At 42.2% G+C, this 10,142-nt stretch overlaps 1 protein-coding gene across 2 annotated transcripts in view; it reads left to right on the top strand.

The window, feature by feature from the left end:
• Window positions 1-9,573, top strand: part of fars2 (phenylalanyl-tRNA synthetase 2, mitochondrial) — a 237,955-nt gene extending 228,382 nt beyond the window's left edge. Inside the window, exon 11 of one of the 2 annotated variants that reach the window (XM_085762746.1) lies at window positions 9,203-9,572. In XM_085762746.1, the coding sequence (XP_085618872.1) occupies window positions 9,203-9,341 (139 nt within the window). In that variant the 3' untranslated portion in view covers window positions 9,342-9,572. Of the gene's footprint in view, window positions 1-9,202 lie in introns of both variants that reach the window. The other variant, XM_085762747.1, reaches the window with a different exon arrangement.
• Window positions 9,574-10,142: the final 569 nt, after the last annotated feature.

The raw sequence follows: 10,142 nt of genomic DNA on the forward strand, positions 1-10,142 counted from the left end.
ATAGTGTGTTTATGTATGTATGAAGCATGCTGACAGCATTGGCAAATGAAAGAGGTCTTGTAGGTAGCCTATAGTATATGTATGTTAAAGGGATAGTTCAACATTTTGGCAAATTGGCCCATTGCCATAATCGCTATAGTCATAGCAGTAGGTTCATTACCTTTAATTGTAGGTGTAAACTATTTTCAGTACGGCGGAGCGCAGCAGCTGGCTGCTCAGAGCTCCGCCACCACGCTATGAGATAATGACGGAACGATACGAAACGGAGCCGTTTTCGAGGTAAATACAGGGTAAATACGGAGACTGCTTGCTGAAAAACTGTCCCTGAACGCAACGCGCATCAGCGGTTTTGTATGAATTTACCTCGAAAACGGCTCCGTTTCGTATCGTTCCGTCATTATCTCATAGCGTGGTGGTTGTGCAGCTCACAACTTGTCTACAAAAGCGCTGTGGAGTTTTGGGATGTTGAATTTGATGAGTTTAATGAGGGAAACCAAGAAATTCCGTTAGCCTCCATAGCGTAGCTCTGAGCAGCCAGCTGCTGCGCTCCGCCGTACTGAAAATAGCTTACACCTACAATTAAAGGTAATGAACCTACTGCTATGACTATAGCGATTATGGCAATGGGCCAATTTGCCAAAATGTTGAACTATCCCTTTAAGGTTTTCAGGCACTCTATGATAATCTGAAAATTGACTGGCTACATAGAGTAGAAACATCACGTGTGGGAGAACAGCCAGATGTTTGAGTTTTTTCAGCTCTGTCTGTGATGATAATAAAGACTCATCATACATCAGTCAGTGATGTGACTTGAGCTGCTCAGTTGTCTTGTCTCTGCAGCTTGTAGCTGTGTCTGTCCTCAGCTCTGTGCTCTTTACATATACTAAAAAAGAACAACAAGCCAGAAAGTGTAGAAGAAGCAGACATGTCTGTGTTTGAGGAGGGTGAGAGCTCAGGTTCATGTCTGGTCATGTTAGCAGCTACACAACACGTGGTGTACAGAGGCTTCCTTCCTCCCTCCCTTACCTCCTTGTCTCCTCTCCTCCCTCCTTGAGTGTGTACAGTGTCGGTTCTTCTGGTTTATCCCTCTTTATGTGAAGGCAGCACGATGCTTTCAAGGGCGTTGGCAACTGCTGGTGTCTCCTCTCATCTTCACCCTCTGTCTATTGATTTTCTCTCTCTCCCTCTCTTCCTCACACACACTTTGTTCAGTCTGAATGAAACCCAACACTCCTCTTTCAAGCATGTCCGTCATCCTCCACTTATCTCCTTCCCTCTCTCTTTCTCTCTCTCAGTCACTTCCACCACCCGTCTCACCCCTCCCTCTCTGAATGCAACATTACACTCCTCTTTGAAGATAAACCTCTCTATCCCTTTATCTCTCCTTCTCTTCCTCCATCCCACCATCTGTGGAGTCTGACATCAAATCGATCATGTTTTTTTTGTTGGGTTTTTTTGGGTGTTTCCCACGCAGGTTCAACAGGACACACACCAAGCGCTCCCGGGGGAACACTGAGTTTCACGTTTTGTTGTCTGTTAATTTGCAGAACCTAAACATGTCTGCCACTTTCTATTTGACAAAAGTTCTCAAATTTGGTTGGATGGTGGGACCAGGTGGGCGGGGTTGGTGCATGACTGAGACTAGTGACTGCTTTGTTGTGACATCACAAAGAAACACAAGTCCTGACGGCTGGTTTTAAGGCTCAGTAGTTTCTCAATACAGGCTGAGTGCATTTCTCTGTGGACTGAGGCTTTGATACTCTAACAGACCCTAGATCTGCTTTTATATAATGTGGACCTTTCACTTATGGTCAGATGTTGTGTTGTGGTTGATGATAAAGCAGTGATTGTGTTAATGCAGACAAACATCAGGGCTTCAACTTTAGAGGAAATTAAAAAGTTCTGATCAACAAGTGTGATTCATGTGTTTTTAAGCACATTCTTCATCTGTTCATTAAAAACAACAGCGCAGGGAGAAGATTTTTCCACTTGACTTCAATAGATCAATGAATCAAAATGAAAAACCTTTCAAATACTGTAGTTTTCCATTTACACATGATGTCCTTAAACACACCGTGGAGTGTTTTCACACCCTCACTGCTGCACAGTAAGTTCACATGACAAATAAATCAAAGACGCAGTGAACAGTCGACTGTTTACTTCTACTGTTTAATCACGGCTGGTGTAACTTTATTTTGGAAGAGTGGCTTCACGTTTCCTGTGTTTTCTGAGTGAATGTGTGTTGACATCAATCAATCAATCAATCAGGCTTTATTTGTATAGCACTTTTCATGCCCATGGCAGCTCAAAGTGCTTTACATGTTAAAAACAAGCAATATAGGGGACACATATTGGGAGACATAGGGAACACATGTTAGGGATACATAGATTTGCAAACACATACACATTCACACAATAATTTTAGAACATTGGATTTTATCGGGGAAACGCTATCTAATACTCACTCATTTGCAGTGGGGGAAACACTAAATAAAATGAAGTAAAATAAATAAAATTGAGAAGACGAGAAAGACACTAGGTAAAATGAAATAAGATAGATAAAATGAGAGGATAAGAGAGATACTATATCAAATGAGGTAAAATAGATAAAAAGAGAAGACCAGAAAGACACTAGGTAAAAATAAGCAGATGTAGTGGGATAAAATAGAGAAAAGAATGGGTGAATTAAAATAGAATAAAAAAGATAATAATAGTAAACAAATAAATAAGGAAATAAGATAAATTAAATTTAAATGCATGTTTCAGAATAATAGAAATAGTACGAGTCAGTTAAAAGCGAGGCTAAAAAGGTAGGTCTTCAGTTTGCTTTTAAAAATGTCCAGATTATCTGCTCTCCTCAAGTCCTCAGGCAGTCGGTTCCATAGGCGTGGGCCGTAATGATAAAATGAGGCCTCGCCATATGTTTTGTTCGCAACTTTTGGAATAATTAAAAGGCCGCTGCCTTGAAGACCTGAGAGTTCTAGAAGGTTCATATGTTAAAAGCAAATCAGATAGGTAACTGGGACCGAGACCATTAAGAGCTTTAAAAACCATTAAAAGGATCTTAAAATCAATCCTGAAGCAGACAGGTAGCCAGTGCAGAGACCTTAAAATCGGTGTAATGTGTGCTCTCTGTCTGGTCCTCGTTAAGACTCGTGCAGCTGAGTTCTGCAGTAGCTGGAGTGGAGCGATGGTTTTCTTAGAGAGACCAGAGAGAAGAGCGTTGCAGTAGTCAATTCTACAGGTGATAAAAGCATGCATTAATGTCTCAGTGTTGGCTTGTGATAAAATTGGCCGCACTCTGGCAATATTCTTAAGATGATAAAAACCAGTCTTTGTTATGTTTTTAACATGAAGGTTAAAACTCAGTTTTGAATCTAAAATCACACCAAGGTTTTTAACGTGCTCAGATGTGTTAAAAGACAGGGCTTTGAGTTTAAAATTTAGTTTCTCTCTGTGTGCTTCAGGACCGATTACAAGTACTTCTGTTTTGTCCTGGTTGACATGTGAAACAGTCAAATGACCCAATCAGTCATTGATTAGAACAGAAATACAAACCTACAGGATTCCTTCAGATTGTGTATGCACACACACATACACACACACACAGTCATATGTGTGTAAAGCAGAGCAGAAAATAAGTTGTCAAGCTGATCTGTTTCAGTTATACTTTAATTGGTGCAGTGAACTATTCATAGAATTTTAATTGGTTGAGATGAAAATCCCCAGCTCTAATTTAACTTCACACACACACACAATCCAGATTTCCTTTAAAAAAGGGAAGGTCTCCCTCTGCCAGCTGCTGTTGAGTGTTGTTTCTAACATGTAACAATCCCAGGCTTCACACAGCACTGGAGTTCATTGTGTTGCCCTGTAAACACAACATGTGGCTGTATGAGCTGAGTTGCTAAATTACAAAACACAAGAGATGTTTTCTATCTCCAAACTGCTGTTTAACACAGTGTTGTTGCATTTGTTGGTCTACTACACACACATTGTATCTGTGACACCTGGGCTGCAGCAAATTACTGTTTCCCTGATGAGTCTGACAATAATAGATGAGAAAAGCTGCAACTCCAACATTTTTGTTCATTCATTTTGAAAAAAACAAATTTTCCGATAATCCACCATCCAATTGACCTTTCGCAAAAGCCCCGCCCCCCCTTAGTTACCGCTGCTAGCCCGACAAGCTTCTCGACGCTGCCCGAGTGTCAACAGTGTTTTTATATTGAGCGTCTTGCTCAGAGGCATATGAGCGCTATATTTATGAATATTAATAATCACTAAACATTCTGACACCACTACAAAATTGCGTGGTCACAATGTAAACATAATGGTGATCAAAATACGGCTTTTATCGATTCATAAATTGCATCATGTAGCGCATCACGCATCTGCAAGTCTGGACACTTCCCTGCTGTTTTGCTAAGTTTTGCTGTTTTTGTCCTGTGCATGTATTTTCAACGAAGCCTTTCATAATCAATCAGTGGATCGATGAATTATCATATTTTATGATGTAGCCCAATGTAGCCCATAGTCTTATTTGTCATAAACAAGAGAATATACGGGACGTGGTGTTTGTGTCGCGGACCGAGACCAGAGCTTCTTCTTTTCTTTTTTTTCTCCCCACCGAGAGGAGAGTTGTGACACCATTCAATCTGTCTAAGTGCACTGTTTCCTCATACGTACAGCTCCTTCTATTTTTTATTTTGTCGCAAATACACCGCTGCATGTCTTCCGTTCAATTGATCTCCTCATAGCGCTGTTTGTTATTGGCATTCACACACACAGAGAGAGAGAGAAGCTCACATGCTGCAGCAGTGCGTGGTGAAAGTAAAAGTTATATTGTCCGATCGCACCCCCCCACCCCATCCGACAGCCCCCACTCCTTAAAAAAAAAAAAATCCTAGAGGAAACACTGTGGTAGTGAGTGATTTGGGATACAGCCCTAGTCCTGCTAGCTTACCTTGGAACAGATATAGGCTATGTAGCCTATGCTTGTTTATTTTCATGACATTTAGCTGGGAGTGGGAGAAGGGTCCGGCTGCGGGGTGGGGGGGGGGTGGGGGGTGGGGGAGCTTCCACACGGTTTGACCCATTGTAGGCACCTCTCCTGTTGTGTTTTCAGCTTTGAGAAGGGAAAGAACACGACTCCCCCAGCCAAACTCTTCAGGTAACTACTGTCCGACAATACACTTTGCTTGTCGGAGGTCCGAAGCTTGACGGACCGTGTTTACATAGTAACGGTTGCTATGATGTCTGATTGGACAATGACCGTTTGGGGGCGGGGTTTTGCGAAAGGTCAATTAGTTATCTAATTAACTGCTACTGCTCTAGTTTCAGGTCACATCCCTGTTTATCCAGTCATAGAAGATATGAAGCTCTTGTCATTTACTTCTGTTGTGAGTAATTGCTTAAAAGGTTGTTGTTTTTATATCCTGACATCTAACCTACAGTATATCTACCAAAATCTAGTCAGCTCAAGTCCAAGTGAACCTTTGAGACAAATTAGAAGAAGTCCCGTCCGTCTAGGCGTTAAGGAGATATGGTCTCCATTAGAGATGCAATAATTCATCGATTAATTGCACAATAATTGATTATTAAAGCCCAGTGTGTAATTCATTTGGCTTTTTATGATCAAAAATCAAATATGTCTTTCATAAACGTATTTCACTGAAGTGGAATCACAGCCGCATACAAATGAAAGCTTTCTGGTACCTTAGAATGAGTTGTTACAAGTCGTTACAAATACATAAGTGGACGACGCACCGAACCGAGGCGGCCATGTTGCATCGCCATTTTTTACGTTGAGTGGCAGCGTGACCGTAGGTAACCACGGAAACTCAGCGGAGCTGTGGGCTCGGCCTGTTAAAACTGTCACCACTGTGTAGTGTGAGGAAGGACGGAGGCACTGGTGTTGCATTCAGGTGCAGTCAGGCAGACGGCCGTCGGCAAATTAACCGGATGTCATTTTACTCCACCAGAGAAAGACGGTAAAACGTGGGTCAGGTAAACAATACAGGCGTGACAATATGTTGTCATGGTGATGTGCCTCGTGCCTCGTGCTGGCGGACCACTTGTTTACATAGACACTTGTTTATCCTGTTACATGCAGCGTCTGTTGTCTGTCTGACGTCTGCCCCATTTCACCTGAATGCAACATCAAGAATACATTCAGATATGCAACCGCACCGCTAGATGGGGGGAATTCCTACACACTATACCTTTAAATTAATCGTCAACTATTTTGATAATTGAATAATCGGTTTGAGTAATTTTTCGTCTGTCTGGAATTCTCTGATTTCAGCTTCTTAAATGTGAATATTTCTGGTTTCTTTGTTTCTTTATGACAATAAACTGAGTCTCTCTTCAGTTTGTGGACAAAACAAGACATTTTAGGACGTTGTCTTGTGGTTTGGGAAACACTGACATTTTTTATCATTTTATTGACCAAACAACTAATCGATTAATCATTTAAATAATCAACAGATTAATCGATAATGAAAATAATGGTTAGTTGCAGCCCTAGTCTCCATGAGGGGATGTACAGAAATCATGTTCCTCCAGATCCAGCCATCCTGCAGAGCACAGCCCACAGAGTGACTTACTGAATCCATGGCAACATTACACAATCATAGATAAAGAGAATAATATGATCAGAACATGAGCAGCGCTCCAGGTCAGCAGCAGTGATGAGAAAAACCATGAAGCAGAGACACTGATCCAGGCTGTCTCCCTCACTCAGAGCTGGTTTTGTGACGTTTGAAGGATCAACAGTGTGTTATTACATCTGCTCACCACTTTACAGCATGTGTGTGTACAGTATATTCACCCATTCTGTAGATCTAAAACTATACTGGTTGTCTTCAAATCTGTCTGTCCATCACTTAGCACTTATTTGTGTCCATCTTTGTGTGTGTGTGTGTGTGTGTGTGTGTGTGTGTGTGTGTGTGTGTGTGTGTGTGTGTGTGTGTGTGTGTGTGTGTGTGTGTGTGTGAGTGTACACAGTTACTTTTCATGAATAATGTAACATGTGCATTTCTATCGCACATTTTCTGTTTTCTTGTTTACTTTGCAGAGAGAGTGTGTGTGTGTGTGTGTGTGTGTGTGTGTGTTACAGGTGTCGGTGTATTAAACCCTCCCCTCTTGCCCCCCACTCCCCAGCTATGTCGGCTGGATAATGGAGACATAAATTATTCAGCAACGACAAAGTCTATCACAAGAAATAACATTCAGTCTGTGTGTGTGTGTGTGTGTGTGTGTGTGTGTATACACAAATATGATGTGTAATTACGTTTGTCTCTTCATTCGTTCTCTCTATCAGGTTTAAAGCTCCACTCTTTCTCTCTCTGACATTTCCACCAAGTGTACTGATGCTCAATTATTTACTAGCTGCTGAGCAAGAGCGAGAGACATAGAGAAATAATGGAGAGAGAGAGAGATTGTGTCATTTTTAGTTAGCCGTGTTTTATACTTCTGTAACTGGGAAAGGAGGAGAAGATATTAGAGGGATGGAGGGAAGAAGAAGAGAAGAGGAGGGAGACAAGAAGAGTAATGATGGGAGGAAAGGGGGAGGAGGCGAGCAGAGGGAGATGGAGAACAGGGGGACCAGGATACAGAGGGTGGAGCAGAGGAGAAGAGGAGGAGTAGAAAGGGAGGAAGAGGAGTTGCAGTGGCCAAGGAGTTGCAGTGCAGAGAGGAAGATGAGAGATGAAAGAAAACAGTAGAGGTGGCAGAGGAGAGGAATAAGGGAGGATGGGAGGATGAAGAGGGCAGACAGGAAACAAACAGGACGGTAAATTAGAAAGATGAAAGGAAAACTGTGCAGGAAGTGAAAGGCGGAGGGAGGAGGAAAGACGAGGGGGTGCTGGTTCTAGACCAGGTCCAGGTTTCTGGTCTGGAGGACTGGAACATGAAGAAGACAGCCAGGAGAAGGTTCAGGAGGGAGGAGGCCAGGAAACACGGTGACGACCTTTCCCGTCCTCTGATTGGAGGTCGGCTGGATGTGATGACGACAGCACAGCTGGGTCACAGCTGGATCAGTCTCACCTGTACAGTCACAGCCAGGGACAGAGGACAGAGACAAACATCTGCACAGTAGTTAGTGTTTGTCCGCCGTAGCTCTGAGTACATCCCTGTGGAAACCACTCAGCTTCAGCAGGAAAAAGGAATTGATCAAGTCCAAATGTTAGAGAGGCTGCTGAGGCCGGACTCTCTGCAGTGACCCGGGACACCTCCACATGAGACACTGAACAAAAAGACTTGATTGACTGTAGATACCATCAATAATCAATATGCCTCACCTGCTGAAGTCTGCTAACATCCTCTCTGTCTCTCAAATTCAAATTCAAATTCAAATTTGTTTTATTGGCATGACAGTTTAAAGAACTATGTTGCCAAAGCATTAGGAATCAATGACACAATACAACTCATGAAACCAAATACAACAATATACAAATAAATAAAAAGTATACATATAATTATTTACCCTATGCGTGTGTGTGAGCATGCACGTGTGTGCTGATCAAGTTCTCTCTCTCTCTTATACACAGTATAAATGAAATGAAACTTATATACAGGATATACATAAATAATGTGTGTGTGTGTGTGTGTGTGTGTGTGTGTGGTAAGATTGGGCATCATTAGACTGTTGCAAGTTGTTATAAAACATACACATATTGTTCTTAAATGATGAGAGTAACAAATGATAATAAAAAACGACAACAATATTAAATGACATCAATGATGGTTCTGATCAGCATTCGTGTACTTTTCTCGTATCGTGGTAGAGTGTTACATATTGTGCAGCTATTTTAGTAAATTGTGGATCTTCTCCCAGAAATACTTTTAACAGATCATCACCTGTTTTCCCCTGATATGATGGATCTGCTGCAGTTCTCTTTTGTATGAACACCTCTCTCTCACTTTGGTACAGAGGGCAGGAGAGGAGTTTCTGTTTCTCCTGAAGAACAGTGTTTACATGTTCTTAGTTCTCTGGGCTTCCATTCTTTTTTATGTCGACCTTTTTCCACCTCTAGTTGATGGTCGGAGAGCCTGTACATTGCCAATGTGTGTTTTTGTTTGGGATTTTGTACGCTTATTAGATATTGTGCTGGAGAGTATTGTCTATCCAGTGAGAGATAACGTTCTTATTTGTTGATGGTTTTCATTTCTCTCTCTCTCTGTCTCTCTCGCCCCTCAGGACCGGTAGGCGGAGCCAGTGTTACCGCATCATCTACCGCCACATGGAGCGAACTCTGTCCCAGCAGGAGGTTGGACTCGTCCACGAGGAAATCCAACGCAGCGCTGAGACGGAGCTGGGTGTGCAGGGCCGATACTGAGACACTGTGAGGCAGCTGCATCACCTTCACAGAGCTGGGATGTGCTGCCACAGGGGAAAATGTGTTGATTTTAACATAGACGTCACACTCAGCTTTTGATGCTGCTGCCAGCAGGTTACACACACACATAGACACACACTCTCCTCCTGTGTTCTCTCCTCTTCAGACTGAAAGATCCACATCAGATGAGTATCATCTTTAATTTCTAAAAACATCCCATAGGTGTGGAGTTGTGCATTGTGCCCTGGTGGCGTTTTGCGTGACACTTGAACCTGTTTGATGTGTGGATCCTGGCAGTGGTTTAGACCTCAGCAGCTGTCCTGGGATCAGAGCAGCGCCACCGTCTTAATTTCAGCAGATAAACACAGAGTAAATATAGAGTCCAGACACACTGCGGACAGTTTGTCTGAGAAAGTGACAGAAATGCCACTTTGATGTACTGCTAGAAAAAGTGACTCAACAACAAATTAAACTCAAGTTGTAATAAAGTCAATTTCAACAACAGAGTTCAAATTTAGGGGTGGGGGGGGGGGGGGGGGGGGGGGGTTGTTCTTGCATTGCAAAACTGTAACAGTACATCTTTAACTTTATGCAAACCAAACTAAATTGAAGTTGTTAGTCATCCCAGACCTTCAACTGAAGACTTGGTTACAACCAAGAAAAGAATCGTCATCTGAAAACATCAGGTTTAGTCTGAATTGAAAGAATCTTTACTTTTATGTTGAAGGTGGATTTTGTAAATCCAGAATATATTTGGTCAGATTATATTTAAAGTTTCAACCCAGTAAGTGAGAGTCCAGT

Source organism: Trachurus japonicus, chromosome 20 (assembly GCF_045865225.1).
Source record: "Trachurus japonicus isolate A0001 chromosome 20, Traja_1.0".
Lineage (NCBI taxonomy): Eukaryota > Metazoa > Chordata > Actinopteri > Carangiformes > Carangidae > Trachurus > Trachurus japonicus.